Below are 24,489 nucleotides of genomic sequence, written 5' to 3'. Positions count from 1 at the left end.
TTATGATATGGCATCTTTCTAGAAAAAAAAAGTCTTCCTGCTTTTTTTTTTTTCCTTTAATTTTTTGGCCGTGCAGTGCGTCATGCAGGATCTTAGTTCCCAGACCAGGGATTGAACCCAGGGCCCTTGCATTGGAAGCGAGGAGTCTTAACCACTGGACCGCCAGGGAAGTCCCCTGTCTTCTTATTTTTGAGTTACCTTTTTGTGTTCTTCAGAAGTATTGTATAATTTTCTGAAAATAAATTTGTACATATTCCTCATTTGTCAGTTCCTAGTATTTTTCTTTTTTGTTATGTAAGTGGAATATAAACACCTGAATCTTTAGATACTGATTTTGTGCTAGTCATTTAAGAATCTTAATATGTAGTTGTAGCTGTAGTTTCTGCTTTCTTCCCTGTGCCCACTTTCTAGCAACAAAACTCTTTTTTCTTAGAAGAATTTTTTTAAAAGGGGGAGTTATTAGTTCATTCCAGGAGGTAATTGAAATACTTGCATATTTGGTCCTCATGAACTTTGTTGGGACCATTAGCTTGGGGGTTTTAACTTAATCCTGGAACTTTATGTGTCCAAGTACAAGAATCAAGTTGCATTTATTTTTTTAAAAAATTGTTTTTATGTTTGTAACAACATTAATGCATATATACTAAGGCTGGTTTACAACAGGGCTTACATTTTTTTCTTTTCTTTTTTTTTTTTTTTTTTGCGGTACGCGGGCCTCTCACTGTTGTGGCCTCTCCCGTTGCGGAGCACAGGCTCCGGACGCGCAGGCCCAGCGGCCATGGCCCACGGTCCCAGCCGCTCCGCGGCATGCGGGACCCTCCCGGACCGGGGCACAAACCCGTGTCCCCTGCATCGGCAGGCGGACTCCCAACCACTGCGCCACCAGGGAAGCCCAGGGCTTACATTTTGATATAATTATAATGCTGTTTGGAGGGCAGGTTTACATTTACTTGTTCGTGATAGTGACTGTACAAAGAAATGAAGAGTTCTACTCAAGAATTATTCTCTTGCTTCTATTCATCCCAATATTGGGGCTTGATTATTGGTTTTCATTTCAGTGTTAATAATTTATGTGAATTCAGTTGTTTCTTTAGTACCTAGACATTGTAAATTGCGTTTGTTTTAGCATCCTTGTATGAGCTGCTTTTTATGAGCCAATTTAAAAAATATTTTATTATGAAAAATTTTAAACAGACCTTAAAGTTGAAGCAATTTTATAGAGACCATTCATATAGCTACTAGCTTGATGCTATCGAAGATTTTACAGAAATTTGCTTCATCACATATGTATTCCTCTGTCTCTCTCTCTATCCATGTTCATGAGTTTATTTTAAAATGAGGTAAATATTTAAAACCATGGAACTGTTGGGTGCCTGACAAATTATCAAGTTTCTTAACAGATACTTATAGGTTATAGGAAGTAGCCCCATTGTGCATATTCTAAGGAAGATTACATTTGCTATATGACTATCTTCTGGCCTATATAGTTCTGCCATACAGCCTACTTCCCAAGAAAGTATAAAAATTCTGTTTCTTAAAAAAAAAATTATGTTTCTTATCAGCAAGTCTTTTTAGACCAGTTGCTTAGCATGGGAATTGCTAGGTGCTTCTAGGTCTTTGTGTGCATATTTTTGATTTAATAATCCAAAGTCTATACAACAGCACCTTCAGTCCAGGTCTGCTTCAAGTTCTGTATATTGTTAGAATTCTTGGGTAACTGGTAAAGAGGATCATACTTTTCACATCTTATCTAGGTGTCGTGGTTCAGAGGCATTTCACCTAAGTTGCATTAGGTACTTAAGAGAGGGAACTTGATTGTCTTAAGATTCTTAAAGTGCTTAATGTGTTTTTTTCTTGCTTTTATGACAGTTGAACATTTTGCAAATGGGTCAATAGAATAATAATAATTTATGTGATTGAATGACAATTTTATTCTTTTAAATCTGTTTTCTTATAAACAAGATTTAAAATGTTTAATATTTCCTAGGAATTAAAAAACAATAAAACTACAGATATTAAAAGACCTACGATAGTTTTATAAAAAGGTAATACTCAGTTTCTCCCAATGGTAATAACATCTTGCAACTATAGTGCAGTATCACAACCCTGATATTGACATCAATATAGTCGATTCAAAACAGATCCATTACTGCAAGGATCCCTCATGTTGCCCTTTTATAGCCAAACTCCCCCTTCCCTTCCCCACCAGCCTCTCCTTAACCCCTAGAATCCACTAATCTGTTCCCCCTTTTTATGGTTTTGTCATTTCAAGAATGTTGTATAAATGAACTCATACAGTCTTTTCAGGATTGGCTTTTTTTCACTTGCATCGTTTTCTGGAGATTCATACAGATTATTGGGTATTTCAGTAGTTTGTTCCTTTTCGTGACTGACTGCTGTTTTATAGGATGCATATACTACAGTGAGTTTACTCTACCAATGAAGGATATCTGGGTTTCCAGTTTTTGGCGTTACAAATAAAGTTGATATAAACGTTCATGCACAAGGGAAAAAAGTAACATGCACTAATTATCACATTTTTGTATTTTCATTATAATGACCTTATTTGTCAAAAGTTTTAACTTTTTGTAATAAGTTATGCACTTTATGAAAATTCATTGTGCTGTATACTTTGGGGTACATTTCTGTATGTCATACTTCAATAAAACATTTTACTTAAAAGTAACATATTCCCTCCCCCCCCCCCGGGGTTTATTTAGGTTGGATTCAGATGCCGAGGACATAGTACTTCCTCAGAAAGAAGACAGAATTTGCAAAAGAGACAAGATAATAAGCAGTTAAACCCCAGTCAATGTCATAGAGGCGACCCAAATTCCGAGTCTTTATATTTTGAGGTATTTTTTCAAACTGTATATTGGTATAGTACAATTATTGCCATTAAGAAATTAATTAATTTTTCTTACATTATGATAAGTACTTTTTATGTCTTAACATGTGACTGCAAGTAGATTGTAAGTTACTTAGATGTATTTGTCTTATCATTTTTGTCTTGGTTATATATAGTTAGTCTAACATTAACTTTATTAATGTTTATTTTCATAAATTTTTGTCGTCAGTATTCATTTTGAGGTAACATATGGAGGTAGAACTTAGTTTTATGTGGACTTCACCTAGTTTGAAACTTTCTTCCTAACTTTTATTATGTTTGTTGAATCTATTTGTTAAGTTTTCAAATTTGAACAGTTCAATCTAGTCAATTTGTGCTGCTAGCCGGGGGAGTCTTGAAGAAGGAAGATAAAAGGCTATTTTACTTTTTCTAATAGGCAGACAGTTTATATTCTAATTGCAATGTTTCTATTATTCATCTAACTGGTGCTCATTGGAGGCCTGTTGTATGTTTAAAGTAAGATGCTCTGCATGATACATTAAGGTGAATAAACACACTACCCTTAGGGAGGTTGCTGTGTAATAGAGGAATGTAGACATGTACACACCTGATACTTCTTGGGTGTGGTTGAAGTTGAAAGGAGAAATAAGTCCCTTTGGTTTGAGGCAGGATAGGGATAACATTTGGAATAGGTTTTAAAGAATGAGTAGAATTTGATTGCGTCAAGATGGTGAACAAACATCCCAGGCAACTCATTTTTGTTATATAGTTTCTATAAAATGAGTTAATAGATGGAGTTTAAATATGCTTGAGGCCAGAGGCTTCAGATGAATAATATGTTAGATAAGCTTAGTAATTGACTTAAAGGACTTGAGGCTTCAGTTCAAGTAGTGTATCAAGAACAGTACATGTGGCAGATTTTTTATTTGCACTTAATCATATGATTGGTTCCATACTTATATTTAGTTAAAAATAATAGATATAAATTTCAGTGTAAAGGAGGATATTGGTTAAGAAATTACTTTGAATAGGGAATTTATTTTTATTTTTTCACTTTTAATGTTATTGACTGGTGTATGTAGTAATGGGACAGGGAATATATTAATGAAATTCATACTAAGCCATTTGTTTAAAATCTTCTCAAAATTATGTGAAATGTGATAAAATCCTTTTTGAATTTCTTTTCATTTACTTACCCACCTTAGGGTAGAATTATTAATAAAAATGGAATAGTAGATGCAGAAATCTAAAGGATGGACACGTGTGGATGTATCCCCATCCTTGAATAATTAAATTAGCTATGTTTTAGCATGTGAGAAATGAGATTTCCTTTTTAAGACTGACTTTAAATAGTTTAATATTGAGTTAAAAAATTACTTCCCTGTCATTTCATTACTCTTAAGCATTATAAATGTTGTTCTTAAGAGTTTATTGCTTTGAACTCTGTTTTTACTTAAAACGTGGAACTATTTCAGGATGAAGATGGATTTCGAGAACTAAATGAGAATGGAAGTGCTAAAGATGAGAATATTCAACAGAAACTTTCTTCAAAAGTAGTAAGTGACTCTTTTAAAAAAAATAAGCAAAATATTTGAACATCTTTTGAGCTATGGCAATGTTGAAAAGAAATATTACAGCTAAGTATAAAGACTTGTAGGGCAGCATGGTATAGAAGAAGCGCTGTATTTAGTACTGATCTTTAGTATTTCTTCTCAGCATAGCCAGAACAGAGACACTGTCCTTTGAAATCCATAGTTCCATTACAGACAAGGAAATACCATTAATTAAATGACATCATAAACCATATAGTCCATGCTAAAATTTCCCCAGTTGTTGCAAAACTTTACCTTGGAGTTATTTTGTTTTCAGTCCAGGATCCAGTCAGTTATCACCTATTGCATTTTGCTGTTTTGTCTCTATTATTTTCCAGTCTCCCTGTCTAGAATGATCCCACCATCTCACTCTGTTCTTTATGTAATTGAATCTTCTGAAGAGTCTAGTCCAGTTATACTGTAGAACATCTCACATTCTAGATTGTCTTTCCTTATGATTAGACTTTTATGGAATCACTAACAAATGTTTTTCTCTGGTTATTGTAGTTGGATGATTTACCTGAGAACTCACCAATCAATATAGTTCAGACACCAATTCCCATTACAACCTCAGTTCCTAAACGTGCAAAAAGTCAAAAGAAGAAAGCTTTAGCAGCAGCCCTTGCCACAGCTCAAGAATATTCAGAAATAAGTATGGAGCAAAAAAAACTACAGGTATGTATTCATTTTTATGAACAAATATGATAGTTTATTTGGTAGGTTTTGGGGGATGGATGGAAGACTGACGAATATAATTATCTTAAATTGTCACATTTTCATACTAAAATGAAAAATGTTTTCATGTTTACCTTGCAGGAAGCTTTATCAAAGGCAGCTGGGAAAAAGAATAAAACACCTGTACAACTAGATTTGGGGGACATGTTAGCAGCTCTGGAAAAACAACAACAAGCCATGAAAGCACGACAAATTACTAATACCAGACCTCTGTCATATACAGGTGATATCATTAATCCTGGCAATTTGCTATTTGGCTTTTGGAAACTGTTAATCTTAATTATATATACCTACAAAAATCCAGAGTCTGATTACTCAGCAGCTTCTCTCCTGCCACTAGTAGCCTCCTAACTATTACCTACCTTTCATTCCCCCTAACCCCCAGTCTGTCTTAAAAGGAGCGCTCTTTTTCAAATATAAGTTCAAAATCCTCTAGTAGCTCGTCATCTCACTTGGAGCGAAGCCAGGGTCCTAAGTCATATCTTAGCTGCTCCTGTTAACCTTTCTGCCCTCATCACCATTCTCCCCGGCACTCACTGCTCTAGCCACGTTAGCCCCCTTGCTGTTCCACAGACACATCCAACGTGCTCCAAGCTCAGTGTCCTTGTGCTTGCTCTTTCCTTTACCTGGAACTCTCTTCCCTCAGGCATCAGTATAGTTTGTTCCATCAGGTCCTCCAGGTCTCTGTTCAAATGTCGGTTGGTATATGTTATGAACCAACCAAATTTTTCTTCTTCAAAGGCGTCAATAAGAATCACAAGTAATTTGGCTCTATAACTGTTAAATTATCCAATTTAAAAGCAAATGGAAAACATAGGAGTGTTAATCAGATTTTGTGTGTATGTGTGAGAGAGAGAGAGAGAAAGGGAGACAGGGAGGGAGAGAGAGGGAGAGAAGTGGGGGGAGGGAGGACGAGGAGGGGAGGGAGGGAGAGAGAAAATGAGCTGGCTTTCTGCTGAAACAGTAATTTATATTTTAACAAACCTCGTCAGAGTTACAGCTCAGCACCTTTGACATGCTCCCTCATTTCTTTTCATAGTCTTTGTATTTAGAGGATGAGGAATAAGATAAAGGAAAGGGAAAGGCACCAACAAAAAGCACTGATGTTGAGGGGAAGAATGGAATTTTCTTTCCTCGGTTCCTATGTAAAGGGTCTACTGTTTTTAAACAAAAATATAAGTAACAGTTTATAACTTTAATCGTGTGTGCAAAATGTTTAAACCTATAGCTAGTTACCATCCGGTATGAACCTTAGCTTTGAGTAACTGTTAGTAAAAATAATACTGAGTGCATACTGAGCTTTAGAGTTGCATGCTGTTGAGATGAGGGACGTGGCAGTAACATCTCACTAAGAGTAAAGGACTCTAGGGGATGGAACTGAGTTAGTGTTCCAGAGGCAGTGTGGTCTAGTGGCTGCATGCAGGGGCTTTGGAGTTGAGCTGCGTCTTGAATCCTGTTCTTCCATGTTTTTCCTTGGCAAGTTATTTAATCTTCCTGTGCTTCACTTTCCTTACATTAAAATGGAGATAATACAGTACCTGCTTCTAGATTGTTTTGAGGATTGAATGAGATGATACATGTAAAGTGCTTAGAAGAGCGTCTGGGTTATAATCATTCAATAAAGTTTAGCCAGTTATTTTGGGAAAGAGATTGTTAGCCTGTGATAATTTCAAGTGGCTTATTATTACAACTTTGGTTTGTTTAGCACATTAATATATACAAATGTAGGTATCTACATGCAAAGTGTGGTGTCAAGAACTGTGGGATTACAGATAGGATTAAGATATACCTGTGGTCAAGGAGTTTATAATCTAGTCTGAGAGAAAGACATACCCACATAACTAATAAAAAGCAGTGCCTTAGGAAAGATACCAGCAAAGTTTTATGAACTTATAGAAGAAAGAGTGATTTATGTCAACAGGGATGTATGTTACAAATGCCTTCATATATGATAGCATTTGGACTGGGCTTTAAAGGGGGAGTAAGATTCTTGACAGATGGAAGTGAGATTAATCTCTAATCTATCACCAGTGTTTAAATTGGGAAGTGCTGATTACAAAGAAAGCAGCTTTCTTGGGAAGTCCAAAAGAAGGACGGGACTATGGCAGAGATGTAAAAGGATTTTAATGAATTAATAGGATTTTTTAATTGATGGAATGTGGAAACAGGTCAAAGATGACTCCAAACTCTCTGACTTGGAGGACTGTGGTGGGGGTTAGGTATATGACGATACGAAACAGGATAAGGATCACGGAAGAAGAATTTTCTTGGGAAGAACAGACTCTGGCCCTGTTGTATTTGAAATGCTGGTTAGGGAGGTCCTGGTGGTTCCTATTTAACTTATAGTTAGGTATGTGCAGTTCAGGTTAGAAGTCAGTGAATTTCAAATAGAGATGATTGTTGTAGCTGTGGAAATATATAAGATTGTCAGGGGAAAGAAAAATTAGGAAAAAGATGTTCAGGGATAAAGCCTTGTAGAATGCTCAGAGTTAAAAGACAGAAGGAAGAAGAACCAGAAAAACAGGTTTGAGAAAGAGTGAGAAAAATAGAATGTAATGTCACAAAAGGTGAGGATAGAATTTTGAGGAAGAGGATGTGGTCTTTGGTAACAAATGCTGCTTTGCTCTAGAATAGAGCAAAGAATCAGAGTTAGATTTGGCAGTTGCAAGGTTTTATGTGATCTTGGCAATAGCAGTTTCAAGAGAGTGGGTAGGGCGGAGGCCAGATTATAATGATTTGGGAAGTAATGAGGAAGAAAGGGGAGTGATGGTATCTTAGAAGCCTGTTAGGGGAGAGGTTTTGTTAGTTTGCCTGTTTTTTCTTCCTTTTATATAGAGGAGATTTTTAACTTCTTTTGGGGAGTTAGGGAAAAGAGTCAGGGGTCAAGTCAAGGAGGAACTTGAAAGATGCAAGGGGAAAGTAATAGAGCAAAATCCTTGAGGAATTAATCTTGAGATGGAATTATGAGAAGAGGTGGTTGGTAAGCCTTCGGTGGGAGTAAGGATGCCTGCTGCCTCCTCTCAGGTGGCTTAGAAGTTTATATTGGAAAGCATCTTAGGGAAGTAGCAGGAAAGCTTTTCTGCTAGAGTGAGAGAATTGAGATTAGACGCTAGGTCTGCTGAAGGATGGGTGGTATCCACGGGAGAATGAGGGTAACAATCAATCAGGCGTAAAGGAATTGCTGAATAGTACTGAGAGTGCAGCTAAGAGGGGGAAATCATCATTCTTTACTGACAGGCTGAAATGAGGAGAGGAGTGATAGACTACTTATCTTATGTAAGGGTCATTGTTAGATTCATTAGGAATAAGGAGAGGTACAGAGTTTTGAAATTTCAGAGGTAGAATGGTTCTTTGGAGCTGTATCTGAGGGATACTGCACGGCCATATACTGCTCCTGCTGTTATGATGTCTGTTTTCCACAAGAAGAGGATGTTGTTGTTCTTATAGGTTTATTATTAGAAATTTTGAAAATATGTGGAGTTGGCCATAATAGTAAAACTAATGTTCTTGTTTGTTTTTAGTGGTCACTGCAGCTTCTTTTCACACTAAAGACTCTACTAACAGAAAACCCTTAACCAAAGGTCAGCCCTGTTTGACATCCTTTAATTCTTTGGACATTACTTCCTCTAAAGCGAAAAAAGGAAAAGAAAAGGAAATTGCAAAACTAAAACGGCCCACAGCACTTAAAAAGGTAAAACAAAACCTGGGGATATTTATTTTACAGTATAAAAAAGGGTTTAAATCGTTTTGCAAAAGTAGTTGTGGCGTTTTGGCCAACTGATTATTGTGAAAAGTTCTTAGACATGCATCTTTATGATGACTAATTAATTTAAGGTTGGGGATCTCAGCATCATGACTATCTTTCTGTGTTGACCAAGGCCCTGGGGAACGAGTTCTGTCTATAAGTTTAAAAGAAAAAGTTAAACATTTAGGTATCCAAAAACTTGAGACCCTAGGTATCAGAAGCCTGGGATTCTAGTACTAACTTCAGTACTTATTGTGTAGTTTTAGCAAACCTTTCTTATCCTCATCTTCTTTATCTATAAGTTGGGTATAATATCTGCTCTGTTTAACTCAGTACTGTTATTAGGAGGAGTGAATGAGATGATCTATGACCAAATAAATCTAACGTAACTATGTGACCTGGTTTCCAAAGGTTTTATTTTATCCATTTTGGGGGAAACCCTAGTTTGTCTACTAGGATTTAAAGAATGAAGCAAATGTAGTTTGATAGCTCTAGTATTATATTGCCTTCCTTTATTTTGGATATAGTACTTCCTTCAACTGCAGTGCCTAAAATTACATTTACCTTTTTGCCAGTCAGTTTCTACATAGCCAACCAAAATCCTTACATCCATTTTTTAAGTGAACACTACTATTCCTGTGTAATAGTGACCATTTTAATCATTCAGTACATACTTAAAGAGTAATTAGTAATTAAAGACTGGTAATGACTTTTAGGTTATTTTGAAAGAAAGAGAGGAAAAGAAGGGCCGTTTAACTGTGGACCACAATCTTTTGGGATCTGAGGAACCAATAGAAATGCACTTAGATTTTATTGATGATTTGCCGCAGGAGATTGTTTCCCAAGAAGGTAAGATCACCTCTTTCCCCCTTCTTCTTATAAAATGGTCTGAAGTATTTTAATTAGTAGGTAACAACATATCACTAGTTACTCTCCTAAATATGCTCCATATTTTATCTAAATTTTTTAATCTTTGAGAGTGGTTTCTTTTGAAGATGCTTCTATAGGGAGATACTTAAAGGGCAGGGAGGCAGGTGTTACATAGTAGGTCTATGGCATTTTTGAAGCTTAAATCCTGAATTTGTTGTAAACCCTCATAACTATGATCTTACTAATGCATCCTCTGTAACTGTCACAGTTTCTTTCATCTTGCCTTCTTTTATATCTAGAACACAATTGACTTTCTTTGCAGGACTACAGTTGACCCTTGAACAACGCAGGTTTGAACTGCACAGGTACACTTGTACACAGATGTTTTTCAATAGTAAATACTGCAGTACTACTCAGCCATGATTGGTTGAATCCACAGATGATAGAGGAACTATGATACAGAGGGCGGACTATAAATTATATGAGGTTTAAATCCCCATATTGTACAAGGGTCACCTGTATATTTTATTGAATTGCTTTTGTTGATTTTCTTCCTTGCTTTTGTGAAATTAATACATATGCCACAATGAGTAGAGAATTGCAAAGCTTGTTGTAGTGTAGAGTCCAGTTGGTCAGTAAGATTCAGTCCCATACAATGGGTAGCCAGCACATGATTTCAGATGGGACCTCAGCAAAACTGCAGATGCCTTCTAAAATTTATACTACTGTGGAAGAAAGATTTTAAGAGAAACCTGACTAGGTCCCTATTTCTCCTGGTATTTATTCTTCAACTTTTGGCAAAACATTTAAATCTGATTTACATATAGATTTAGTAGCAGTGTTCCCTTGTGTTTAGAAAATAAGTTTACTACTTCTAAGAATTGTTCGGTTAGGGTTCTCCTTTACTCTCAATTAAGTATCATTGCCTTTGTATTCAGGTGTATCTGTTTATGCATTCCTTCAACAAGTGTGTGTTGAACATCCATCATATGTACTTCAGTAAGTGGGGTAGGGATGGGAAGGTCAGGAAATGTCATAAAGATATATAGTGGACTGGCCCTGTTACAAAAAGTTTACAGTCCAGTAGAGAGATAAGATATATGTGTAACTTTGCAGATTAATGGACTGGACAAATACTAACTCATTTCCTGAGTTTTAGAGCTGTTTAGAAAAGAAGCAGTAACTAAAGGTGGCAGGTGAGTCAAGAGGTGGCATCTGCAAACGTGGCTGCCTGAGCACAGGAGCAAAGACCAAATGAAAGAGAAACTGGGGTGGTGCCTGGAGAACTGGGAGTGGTGTGGGGAGAATGAGTGAGGTAGAATTCATCATTGCCAGCAGCAATGGGAATTTTTAGACAGTTAAAAAAAATTATTTCTAAGAAATAGATGGAAAAATAGAGATGAAGGAGATGGGTAATATGATCTGGAAAGAGTGCAGGAGCGGATACATACGTCTTTTGTTCTTCAATTTAGATCCCCTGGGAATACATGTTTTAGATAACTTGGCCTTCTTGCATCTCTTCTGTGGAGACTTGTAGGATATGCTTGATGTTTTTCAGAGTATATTTTAAGACATAATAGGAAAATTTGATTTTTGTAGTATATGAGAAATGTTTGTGATACGAACAATGCCCAACTTGGTAGCTTCTGGAGAATTTGGAAGTGATAACAAAAGGTAACTGCCATTCTAAATTATGTTGAAGAGTATAGAGCTTTTCAGCATTCAGAATTTCTAAATTCTTTCCCCTCACCCCACGTCTCCACAGATGCTGGACTGAGCATGCCCAGTGATGCATCCCTCTCTCCAGCAAGTCAGAACTCTCCGTACTGTATGACACCTGTGTCACAAGGCTCTCCGGCTAGTTCTGGGATAGGCAGTCCAATGGCATCTTCGACAATAACCAAAATCCACAGCAAAAGATTTAGAGAGTAAGTTTTAGTCTCATTATTGAGGTTGAATAGCTTAGGTATCTTGACTGTAGTTCTGAATATAATACTGTCATTCTTTCTTGGTGGGTTGAACAGATAGAATACCAAAGATCTTTAAGTTCCTTCAGATTCTGTTTAACAACGGGTTTTATTATATGGAAAGTATTTGCCTTCCGTCAGCTGTCAGTGTTCACGTAAAAGTGATTTGACAGTAAATACATTCTTTTTATATCAGCTAGTGTTTATACCCATGAAATTTTACCTCTTACAGCTTATGTATTATATAAAATGTCATACTGTGACATTTTTCCTCTCCAAATGCTTTTGCTTTTTTGTTTATATTATTGGCCCTTCAAAAAAAACCTCTCTAACCAATTAATAACAAGTTTCTAAGATCCTCCTACATGTAGTGAACCTGTTACATAAACCTATTTGTTTTTGTTGTTGTTCTTTTTTTTTTTTTTTTCTTTTTTGCGGTACGCGGGCCTCTCACTGTTGTGGCCTCTCCCGTTGCGGAGCACAGGCTCCGGACACGCAGGCTCAGTGGCCATGGCTCACGGGCCCAGCTGCTCCGTGGCATGTGGGATCTTCCCGGACTGGGACATGAACCCATGTCCCCTGCATCGGCAGGCGGACTCTCAACCACTGCGCCACCAGGGAAGCCCTAAACCTATTTGTTTTTAAGCATATATTTCTAAGTTTGAAAATGCCCATCTTTGAAATTAAGTTTACCTATGAAAGAATCCCAGGGTGAAGGTAAAATGTGTGTGAATCCAAACCACATTGGTTTGTTCTGTTCCTTTATTGTTTTTGAGCAAATACTTATTGCCTAGGTTTGGGAAGTTAATTAAATATCACAGATGTGTGACAAAGGAAATACTTGGAGAATAAAATCTTACATATGTGTGAAATAAACAGCTTGGAAGAAAAGCAGAGTGAAGAAAATTGCGTTTTTGATGTTTTATTCTTCAATTGCATTCTTTAATTTTGTATACTTTATGATAAGCTTTCCTCAGCCTGTCCAGTTATATCTTCTGTTCTGAAGTAATGTCATACTTGCATTTATTTAAACACTTTTCACATAAACATTAACAAAATTTCCAAAGCAGAACATTTTTTTTCACTAAAGAAAGGCAGACCTAGATTTTCCCACCATATAATGTATCAGTAATTTAGAACTGGTAATTTGCTGGCCCGGCATTCCTAGATTAGAAATTTTACCAATTTTCCTTGTTAAGTACCTGCTTATGGTAGAGATAGATTATGGATGAAAACTAGCAAAGTGGAATAGGTAAGTTTACTTAAACTAGAATGAATGACTTCCTTATCCTTGAAATTAAGTACTATAGTGGCCTCACACTACTTGCTTTCTGGTTTTTGCATTGTAGCCATATATGATCTCACAAAGAGCCTCATTCAATTACTTTGCCTGATATAAAGCCATATGACTTTTACCTCAAGACCTCTTTGGTTTTGGCTTCAGTTTAACTACTGAATTCATCCGCTGTAACCATAGATTTTCAGAGGTAGAGGGACGATTGAGACTGTCATCCGTAACTCCTTATTTTTATGGTTGAGGAAGCCAGTGCTGGAGACTGATTTATCCAAGTGTGGAGGATGAATGGTTGGTATTAGGGCATTCAGTTAGCATTTATGAAATTAATTTGTTTCTTATTAGAAGCATCTTTAGTATTCATTGGAATGAAATAACTTTATACATTATCTCCTTACCAAAAACATTATACTTGTTTATCTAATAGCAAGTTAACATTTGATTTATATCTTTAGGAATTTAATAATTGGGTGTTTGATTAGTACTTCCCCGAGGTTAATCTATCCTTTGCATAAAAGCTGATCTGTTGTAATTCAGGAAAACTCTTCTGTTTCTCTAATTGACTGAAGGATTTAGGAGATTTTTCAAGACTTGATTTTTTAATGAAAAACTTTACTGGATGTATTTTTTTCCTAAAATAATTTTATAATTACCTACTTTTGGGTTCCTTTACAGGTACTGTAATCAGGTTCTTTGTAAAGAGATTGATGAATGTGTGACTCTTCTTCTTCAAGAGCTTGTCAGCTTCCAGGAACGCATCTACCAAAAGGATCCTGTAAGAGCAAAAGCGAGGAGACGGCTGGTCATGGGTCTAAGAGAGGTTACGAAACATATGAAGTTAAACAAGATCAAATGTGTTATAATTTCTCCAAATTGTGAAAAAATCCAGTCCAAAGGTATGAACATTTTACTTTCGAAGTGTTTTGATATTTATGTAGTATAATTGTAGAATATGCAGTGAATTTTAAAGTGGAAGCCATATGTCTTCTTTAGCAGAGTTTAGGTATAAAACATAATACTGAACATGAAGAAAGAAAATGAAATGTTTCAGCACTGGAGGTAGAGTAATAAAATTGAGATCAGATTGTAAAGAAGATCCCCATTTATGAACATTAGTGAAGGATTTAGTTGGGGCCAACCAAGTGTCCGCTGTCTTGTGATAGACCAGAGTGGGAACTACTAAGTAGGCATTTCTTTACCTCTGCAAATATATTCTACTTTATTTTTTTTAACATCTTTATTGGAGTATAATTGCTTTACAATGATGTGTTAGTTTCTGCTTTATAACAGAGTGAATCAGCTATACATATATATATATCCCCATATCTCCTCCCTCTTTTGTCTCCCTCCCACCCCTCTAGGTGGTCACAAAGCACTGAGCTGATCTCCCTGTGCTGTGCGGCTGCTTCCCACTAGCTATCTGTTTTACATTTGGTAGTATATATAAGTCCATGCCACTCTCCCACTTCGTCCCAGCTTACCCTTCCCCATCCCCATGTCCTCAAGTCCATTCTCTACGTCTGCGTCTTTATTCCTCTCCTGCCCCTGTTCTTCATAAAAATTTTTTGTTTTTTTGTTTTTTTTTTTTGGATTCCATACATATATGTGGTAGCATACAGTATTTGTTTTTGTCTTTCTGACTTACTTCACTCTGTATGACAGACTCTAGGGCCATCCACCTCACTACAAATAACTCAATTTCGTTTCTTTTTATGGCTGAGTAATATTCCATTGTATATATGAGCCACATCTTCATTGTCCATTCATCTGTCGACGGACACTTAGGTTGCTTCCATGCTGACTATTGTAAATAGAGCTGCAGTGAACATTGTGGTACATGACTCTTTTTGAATTATGGTTTTCTCAGGGTATATGCCCAGAAGTGGGAAAGCAGGGTTGTATGGTAGTTCTATTTTTAGTTTTTTAAGGCCTCCATACTGTTCTGCATAATGGCTGTATCAATTTACATTCCCACCAACAGTGCAAGAGGGTTCCCTTTTCTCCACACCCTCTCCAGCGTTTATTGTTTGTAGATTTTTTGATGATGGCCATTCTGACTGGTATGACGTGATACCTCATTGTAGTTTTGATTTGCATTTCTCTAATGATTAGTGATGTTGAGCATCCTTTCATGTGTTTGTTGGCAACCTGTATATCTTTGGAGAAATGTCTATTTAGGTCTTCTGCCCATTTTTGTATTGAGTTGTTTGTTTTTTTGATATTGAGCTGCATGAGCTGCTTGTAATTTTGGAGATTAATCCTTTGTCAGTTGCTTCGTTTGCAAATATTTTCTCCCATTCTGAGGGTTGTCTTTTCATCTTGTTTATGGTTTCCTTTGCTGTGCAAAAGCTTTGAAGTTTCATTAGGTCCCATTTGTTTATTTTTGTTTTTACTTCCATTACTCTAGATGGTGGGTCAAAAAGGATCTTACTGTGATGTATATCATAGAGTGTTCTGCCTATGTTTTCCTCTAAGAGTTTTATAGTGTCTGGCCTTACATTTAGGTCTTTAATCCATTTGGAGTTTATTTTTGTGTATGGTGTTAGGGAATGTTCTAATTTCTTTCTTTTACGTGTAGCTAGCTGTCCAGTTTTCCCAGCACCACTTATTGAAGAGGCTGTCGTTTCTCCATTGTATATTCTTGCCTCCTTTATCAAAGATAAAGTGACCATATGTGCATGGGTTTATCGCTGGGCTTTCTGTCCTGTTCCATTGATCTGTCTTTCTGTTTTTGTGCCAGTACAATACTGTCTTGATTACTGTAGCTTTGTAGTGTAGTCTGAAGTCAGGGAGCCTGATTCCTCCAGCTCCGTTTTTCTATCTCAAGATTGCTTTGGCTATTTGAGGTCTTTTGTGTTTCCATACAAATTGTGAAATTTTTTCTTCTAGCTCTGTGAAAAATGCCAGTGGTAGTTTGATAGGGATTGCACTGAATCCGTAGATTGCTTTCGGTCGTATAGTCATTTTGACAGTGTTGATTCTTCCAATCCGAGAATGTGGTATATCTCTCCATCTGTTTGTATCATCTTTAATTTCTTTCATCAGTATTTTATAGTTTTCTGCATACAGGTCTTTTGTCTCCTTAGGTAGGTTTATTCCTAGGTGTTTTATTCTTTTTGTTGCAGTGGTAAATGGGAGTGTTTCCTTAATTTCTCTCTCAGATTTTTCATCATTAGTGTATGGGAATGCAAGAGATTTCTCTGCATTAATTTTGTATCCTGCTACTTTACCAGATTCATTGATTAGCTCTAGTTGTTTTCTGGTAGTATCTTTAGGATTCTCTATGTATAGTATCATGTCATCTGCAGACAGTGACAGTTTTACTTCTTTTCCAATTTGGATACCTTTTATTTCTTTTTCTTCTCTGATTGTTGTGGGTAAAACTTCCAAAACTCTGTTGAATAATAATGGTGATAGTGGGCAACCTTGTCTTGTTCCTGGACTTTGAGGAAATGGTTTCAGTTTTTCACCATTGAGAGTGATGTTGGCCTTGGGTTTGTCATATATGTTGAGGTAAGTTTCCTCTATGCCTACTTTCTGGAGGGTTTTTATCATAAATGGTTGTTGAATTTTGTCAGAAGCTTTTTCTGCATCTATTGAGATGATCATATGGTTTTTCTCCTTCAATTTGTTAATATGGTGTATCACATTAATTGATTTGCATATACTGAAGAATCCTTGCATTCCTGGGATAAACCCCACATGATTGTGATGTATGATCCTTTTAATGTGCTGTTGGATTCTGTTTGCTAGTATTTTGTTGAGGATTTTTTCATCTATATTTATTGGTGGTATTGGCCTGTAATTTTCTTTCTTTGTGACATCTTTGTCTGGTTTTGGTATCAGGTTGATGGTGGCCTTGTAGAATGAGTTTGGGAGTGTTCCTCCCTCTGCTATATTTTGGAAGACTTGGAGAAGCATAGGTGTTAGCTCTTCTCTAAATGTTTGATAGAATTCACCTGTGAAGCCCTCTGGTCCTGGGCTTTTGTTTGTTGGAAGATTTTGAATCACAGTTTCAATTTCAGTGCTTGTGATTGGTCTGTTCATATTTTCTATTTCTTCCTGGTGCAGTCTCAGAAGGTTGTGTTTTTCTAAGAATTTGTCCATTTCTTCCAGGTTGTCCATTTTATTGGCATAGAGTTGCTTGTAGTAATCTCTCAAGATCCTTTGTATTTCTGCAGTGTAAGTTGTTACTTCTCCTTTTTCATTTCTAATTCTATTGATCTGAGTCTTCTCCCTTTTTTTTTTTTGATGAATCTGGCTAATGGTTTATCAATTTGGTTTATCTTCTCAAAGATCAGCTTTTAGTTTTATTGATCTTTGCTGTTGTTTCCTTCATTTCTTTTTCATTTATTTCTGATCTGATCTTTATGATTTCTTTCCTTCTGCTAACTTTGGGAGTGTTTTGTTCTTCTTTCTCTAATTGTTTTAGGTGTAAGGTTAGGTTGTTTATTTGAGATGTTTCTTGTTTCTTGAGGTACGATTGTATTGCTATAAACTTCCCTCTTAGAACTGCTTTTGCTGCATCCCATAGGTTTTGGGTCGTCATGTTTTCATTGTCATTTGTTTCTAGGTGTTTTTTGATTTCCTCTTTGATTTCTTCAGTGATCTCTTGGTTATTGTGTATTATTTAACCTCCATGTGTTTGTATTTTTTTTACAGATTTTTTCCTGTAATTGATATCTAGTCTCATAGCGTTGCGGTCGGAAAAGATACCTGATACGATTTCAATTTTCTTAAATTTGTCAAGCCTTCATTTGTGGCCCAAGATATGATCTATCCTGGAGCATGTTCCATGAGCACTTGAGAAGAAAGTTTATTCTCTTGTTTTTGGAGGGAATGTCCTATAGATATCAATTAAGTCTGTCTTGTTTAATGTATCCTTTAAAGCTTGTGTTTCCTTATTTATTTTCATTTTGGATGATCTGTCCATTGGTGAAATTGGGGTGTTAAAATTCCCTACTGTGATTGTGTTACTGTAGATTTCCCCTTTTATGGCTGTTAGCATTTGCCTTATGTATTGAGGTGCCCCTATGTTGGGTGCATAAATATTTACAATTGTTACAGCTTCTTCTTGGATTGATCCCTTGAACGTTATGGGGTGTCCTTCTCTGTCTCTTGTAATAGTCTTTATTTTAAAGTCTATTTTGTCTGATATGAGAATCGCTACTCCAGCGTTCTTCTGATTTCCATTTGCATGGAATATCTTTTTTCCATCCCCTCACTTTCGGTCTGTATGTGTCCCTAGGTCTGAAGTGGGTCTATTGTAGACAGCATGTATACGGGTCTTGGTTTTTTTTCCATTCAGCCATTCTTTGTCTTTTGGTTGGAGCATTTGACTGGAGCATTTAATCCATTTACATTTAAGTAAATGGTTGGAGCATTTAATCCATTTACATTTAAGGTAGTTATTGATATGTATGTTCCTGTTACCATTTTCTTAATTGTTTTGGGTTTGTTATTGTAAGTGTTTTCCTTCTCTTGCGTTTCCTGCCTAGAGAAGTTCCTTTAGCACTTTCTTATAAAGCTGGTTTGGTGGTGCTTTACCAAAGCAAAGAATTTGGTGAATTCTCTTAGCTTTTGCTTGTCTGTAAAGGTTTTAATTTTTCTGTCAAATCTGAATGAGATCCTTGCTGGGTAGAGTAATCTTGGTTGTAGGTTTTTTCCTTTCATCACCTTAAATATGTCCTGCCACTCCCTCTGGCTTGCAGAGTTTCTGCTGAAGGATTAGCTGTTAACGTTATGGGGATTCCCTTGTATGTTGTTTGTTGCTTTTCCTTTGCTGCTTTCAATATTTTTTCTTTGTATTTAATTTTTGATAGTTTGATATGTTTCTTGGTGTGTTTCTCTTTAGATTTATCCTGTATAGGACTCTTGGCGCTTCCTGGACTTGATTAACTATTTCCTTTCCTATATTTGGGAAGTTTTCATGTATGATCTCTTCAAATATTTTCTCAGTCCCTTTCTTTTTCTCTTCTTTTTCTGAGACCCCTATAATTTGAATGTTGGTGTGTTTAATGTTGTCCCAGTGGTCTCTGAGACTGTTGTCAATTCGTTTCATTCTTTATTGTGCTCTGTGGTAGTTATTTCCACTCTTTTATTCTCCAGGTCACTTACCCATTCTTCTGCCTTAGTTATTCTGGTATTGATTCCTTCTGGAGAATTTTTAATTTCATTTATTGTGTTGTTCGTGATTGTTTGTTTGCTCTTTAGTTCTTCTAGGTCCTTGTTAAGCGTTTCCTGTATTTTCTCCATTCTGTTTCCAAGATTTTGGATTATCTTTACTATCATTACTCTGAATTCTTTTCCAGGTAGACTGCCTATTTCCTCTTCATTTGTTTGGTCTGGTGGGTTTTTACTTTGCTCCTTCATCTCCTGTGTGTTTTTCTGTCTTCCCATTTTGCTTAACTTACTGTGTTTGGGGTCTCCTTTTCGCAGGCTGCAGGTTCGTAGTTCCCGTTGTTTTTGGTGTCTGCCCCCAGTGGCTAAGGTTGGTTCAGTGGGTAGTGTAGGCTTCCTGGTGGAGGGGACTAGTGCCTGTGTTCTAGTGGATGAGGCTAGATCTTGTCTTTCGGTGGGCAGGACCCTGTCTGATGGTGTGTTTTGGGGTGTCTGTGACCTTATTATGATTTTAGGCAGCCTCTTTGTTAATGGGTGGGGTTGTGTTCCTTTCTTGCTAGTTGTTGGGCATAGGGTGTCCAGCACCGTAGCTTGCTGGTCGTTGAGTGGAGCTGGGTCTTAGCCTTGAGATGGAGATCTCTGGGAGAGCTGCTTTTTTTTTTGTGGTACGTGGGCCTCTCACTGTTGTGGCCTCTCCCGTTGTGGAGCACAGGCTCCGGACACGCAGGCTCAGCGGCCATGGCTCACGGGCCCAGGTGCTCCGCGGCATGCGGGATCCTCCTGGACCGGGTCACGAACCCGCATCCCCTGCATCGGCAGGTGGACCCTCAACCACTGCGCCACCAGGGAAGCCCTCTGGGAGAGCTTTTGGTGTGTGATATTACGTGGAGCCAGGAGGTCTGTGGTGGAGCAATGTCCTGAACTTGGCTCTCCCACCTCAGAGGCACAGGCCTGACACCTGGCTGGAGCACCAAGACCCTGTCTGCCACACAACTCAGAAGAAAAGTGAGAAAAAAAGAAAGAAAAAAAGAAAGTAAATTTATTAAAATAAAAAATAAGTGCTAAAAATAAGAAAAATTAAAAAGTAATTAAAAAAAAGAGAACGGGCAAAGAGAGCAACCAAATGAAAATACACATCCACCAGTGATAACAAGCACTACAAACTATATTTAAAAAAAAAAAATGAAAAGAACAGACAAAACACTAGGACACATGGTAAAAGCAAAGCTATACAGACCAAATCACACGAAGAAGCATATACGTACACACTCACAAAAAGAGAAAAATGAAAAAAATATATATATTGTTGCTCCCAAAGTCTACCAACAAAATTTCGGGATGATTCATTGTCTATTCAGGTATTCCAGAGATGCAGGGTACATCAAGTTGATTGTGGAGATTTAATCCACTGCTCATGAGGCTGCTGGGAGAAATTTCCCTTTCTCTTCTTTGTTCGCACAGCTCCCGGGGTTCAGCTTTGGATTTGGCCCCACCTCTGAGTGTAGGTCCCCTGAGGATGTCTCTTCCTGCCCAGGCAGTACAGGGTTAAAGTAGCAGCTGATTAGGGGGCTCTGCCTCACTGAGGCCCGGGGTGCGGAGGGGTACGGAATGCAGGGCGAGCCTGCGAAGGCAGAGGCTGACGTGCCATTGCAACAGCATGAGGCGCGCTGTGTGTTCTCCTGGGGAAGTTGTCCCTGGATCACGGGACCCTGGCAGTGGTGGGCTGCCCAGGCTCCTGGGAGGGGAGGTGTGGATAGTGACCAGTGCTTGCACACAGGCTTATTGGTGGCTGCAGCAGCAGCCTTAGCATCTCATGCCCATCTCTGGTGTCTGTGCTGATAGCCGTGGCTCACACCCGTTTCTGAAGCTCCTTTAGGTGGTGCTCTGAATCCCCTCTCCTTGCACACCGTGAAATAATGGTCTCTTGACTCTTAGGCAGTTCCACACTTTTTCCTGGACACACTCCCAGCTAGCTGTGGCACACTAGCCCCCTTCAGGCTGTGTTTACACAGCCAACCCCAGTCCTCTCCCTGTGATCTGACCTCCAAAGCCCGAGTCTCAGCTCCCAGCCCCTGCCCGCCCCGGCGGGTGAGCAGACAAGCCTCTTGGGCTGGTGAGTGCTGGTCGGCAGCGATCCTCTGTGTGGGAGTCTCTCCACTTTGCCCTCTGCACCCCTGTTGCTGCGCTCTCCTCCGTGGCTCCAAAAGTTCTCCCCCTCCACCCCCCGTCTCTGCCAGTGAAGAGGCTTCCTAGTGTGTGGAAATTTCTCCTCCTTCACAGCTCCCTCCCAGTGGTGCAGGTCCGGTCCCTATTCTTTTGTCTCTGTTTTTTGTTCTTTTTTCTTTTGCCCTACCCAGGTTCGTGGGGAGTTTCTTGCCTTTTGGGAGGTCTGAGGTCTTCTGCCCGTGTTCAGTAGGTGTTCTGTAGGAGTTGTTTCCCATGTAGGTGTATTTCTGATGTATCTATGGGGAGGAAGGTGATCTCCACATCTCACTTCTCCACCATCTTGAAGGTCTCCTCTGGTGCACCCTCCCCCACAGCTCTTCAGGCAGGCCTGGAGCAGGGGCACTAGCCCCACAAAGGAACAAGTGAAAAACCCAGCACTGGCGACCTGGCAGCTGGTTCCCGGAGGTGCTACCGTGTAGCTGGATGGCTCATTTCTGGCCTATTCTACTTTAAAATTTTTGTATTACCCTCCTTTGATGGCTCTTTTCTCTAAAAAAATTAGGAAAAAGGTACAGTTCTCCTTCTTGGTCTTTGACTGTGGACAGGAGTCAAGTGTAGGCCAAAACGTATGTCTCATTATAGACCCTAGGTTATGTAGGCCCATACAAACATAGTACAGTGCTTTGATTCTGAAGCCAAGGTCATTACGAGTGGTCTTTTAAAGGTCCAGTTAATAGTTTCCACTGTCGATAAAAAGGATAGACTCTGCTAACCAACTTTTTTTGAATGTGTTCCTTAATGATCATGCTACTTTTGAATAAGCTGAATGCCTTCCCTGCTTCTCTAGATAAATGAGAGATAAATATTTTCTTTTATGAAGAGGATATGGATTTATGTGATCATGGTCTGTGGCATTCTTAACAATAAATGGCCCTACTTTCTAATCATCCTAGAAAGTTTACAAATCAATTATTCTAAAAATAAAGAAATTATTTTGATAAACATTTCTGTCTTCTAATTGATGTATGGTTGACCTTTCCAAATCATAATTATTTTGAATGAACCTGAAAACATTTGGGCTATGTGACTTTATGATATCAATCAAAATTTTATTAAAAAATGTTTCTATTTTAGGAAGAAATACAATCTAATTTTGAAGGTCTGCTTTCCATTGTCCCCTTATAACTATTTATTTGCCACTATATTTAAAACAATTTCAAAATCAGTTTCCTGTCCTGAACACTTGGGTACTGAATTGGTCATCAGAGGGGTATATTTTAAATATATTAAACAACATAATTAATGCTCCTCAAAGAAACACTTTCAAATATTTTTCCTTTTACTATTGGGGCATTCTGATCTTGCCAGAGAGACAAAAATAATTACATCCATTGTATGAAAGAGAGAAGTTGAAAGACTTTCTCAAACTATGTAGTAATTAATAACAATACCTAAACATCTCCTATAAATCCCAAATTCCAGATCAGTTCTTACATAATGGTTATGATATATGCATTTTTAACCATAGTTCATTGAGTTTTTCCAATTGGGAAGTCAAACTCTCCTGTCTCTTATTTAATATAAGCCAACATGATGGTAGAAACAATATGACATCAGTGACTGATGTCAGAAATGAAAATGGGCTCTCTAGACAGTTATCCTACCCTATTTCAGAAAAAAATATATAATTTGTAATTTTTGTATCCTAAAATTAGTGTTCAGGATAGAACATGATGATTGTATGATGCAGCAATATTTTATATTCCACTAAGAAAGAAAAATTCTATCAATCCAAAGATTCCATTGATTGTAAAATGCTACCCTAGTTCAGAGTTGTTAGTATGTGGAAAAAATTTTGCATCTTAAAATCAGTTAAATACAATATTAAAAAAAAAAGATACATGTCTCTGCCTCTGTTTATGGTGGAGATTTGTCTCTGAGAAACCAGCAGTAACAGAGGCTTTTGTACTATGTCGTGCACCGTTATTTGTCGTTTTTCATGGAGGAGCCATTTCAGGTGATTGGAGTAGACAGAGGCATCAAGCAGCAGTAGCAGGCAGAGGGGAAAAATACCAGTAAAAACAGTAATGTATAATCGGTCTTATTGCATGTGATAGGTTGCTTACTTGAGCTGAGAGATTAGATAAAGGAATCAGCCACTATTAACAATTTTAATTAATTTAAAAAAACGGAAAATGTTTATTATATTGAAATTTGACTCCTGCTATACTAGTCCCTGTGGAGAAACAAAAATACTCGTATTAAAGGAATATAGTATTTAACTGGGAGAAAGAAAATATGTACGTAATATCCAAATATAGTACAAATTCAGATAGGAAGTACAGATTCAGATAGGAAAATGTGGTGAACAGCCTAAGTGCCACAAGCATTCATGGACTCCTTTGCTGCTGTGTTTTATGCTGTCGGGTGCTAAAATAGCTCCATTTAGGAAATAACTAAAAACTTCTATACATGTTGATTTCTCAGGTGGCCTGGATGAGGCTCTCTATAATGTTATAGCCATGGCACGGGAACAAGAAATTCCTTTTGTGTTTGCCCTTGGAAGAAAAGCTCTAGGACGCTGTGTGAACAAGCTGGTTCCTGTTAGTGTGGTGGGAATCTTCAACTACTTTGGTGCTGAGGTAAGACTTAGAAGATGCAGTCCCTCACTGCCCACCCGCCATAGTACATCTTTGGACATGTGCCATTGTTATGTTTGAGCATTTGGAGAAGTGATATGATGACTCTCCTGGAATGAGTGGAAAATTCTTGAGTATTACATTTCCTTTTTTCGTGTTGAAAACATTTGCATAAGTCAATCCTATAGCATTGTGAAAAGATTTTAGCTCGTATTTCTGCTACAGTGATTTTTTTTTTCCTGGGTTCAGATATGTACTACTTGACAATATATGTAACTGCTGGGTAAAGGTATCCAGTATTGTACAAAGTAAAACAAATTTCTTCAGTCTGTATGTTGGGTATATTTTGTGCTGCTAGGAGTCAAGAGAGAAAAGAATCCTTTATTTGGAGAGGATTTTCCTTTGAAAATGAAATTCCTAAACCAATTGAGAGAATAATTCTACACCCATGATATTTGTCTTCCTCTCATAGTCGACTAATACAAACTTTGCCCATAGGAGCTGATAAATGAT

General features: G+C 37.6%; 1 protein-coding gene across 1 annotated transcript in view; it reads left to right on the top strand.

Annotated features, from left to right (window-relative positions):
- The window catches only part of SECISBP2L (SECIS binding protein 2 like), a 62,267-nt gene that overhangs the window by 20,296 nt on the left and 17,482 nt on the right, over positions 1–24,489 (top strand). The window contains exons 8-16 of the mRNA XM_082648219.1: positions 2,721–2,855; positions 4,324–4,404; positions 4,948–5,115; positions 5,257–5,398; positions 8,697–8,866; positions 9,637–9,769; positions 11,556–11,718; positions 13,727–13,947; positions 23,825–23,979. Coding sequence (XP_082504345.1) covers positions 2,721–2,855; positions 4,324–4,404; positions 4,948–5,115; positions 5,257–5,398; positions 8,697–8,866; positions 9,637–9,769; positions 11,556–11,718; positions 13,727–13,947; positions 23,825–23,979 — 1,368 coding nt within the window. The remainder of the gene's footprint in view (positions 1–2,720; positions 2,856–4,323; positions 4,405–4,947; positions 5,116–5,256; positions 5,399–8,696; positions 8,867–9,636; positions 9,770–11,555; positions 11,719–13,726; positions 13,948–23,824; positions 23,980–24,489) is intronic.

The sequence above is a fragment of the Grampus griseus genome, assembly GCF_964374135.1.
Source record: "Grampus griseus genome assembly, chromosome: 2".
Lineage (NCBI taxonomy): Eukaryota > Metazoa > Chordata > Mammalia > Artiodactyla > Delphinidae > Grampus > Grampus griseus.
Note: the sequence above shows the minus strand (reverse complement) of the source record. Positions and strands in the feature narration are given on the sequence as shown.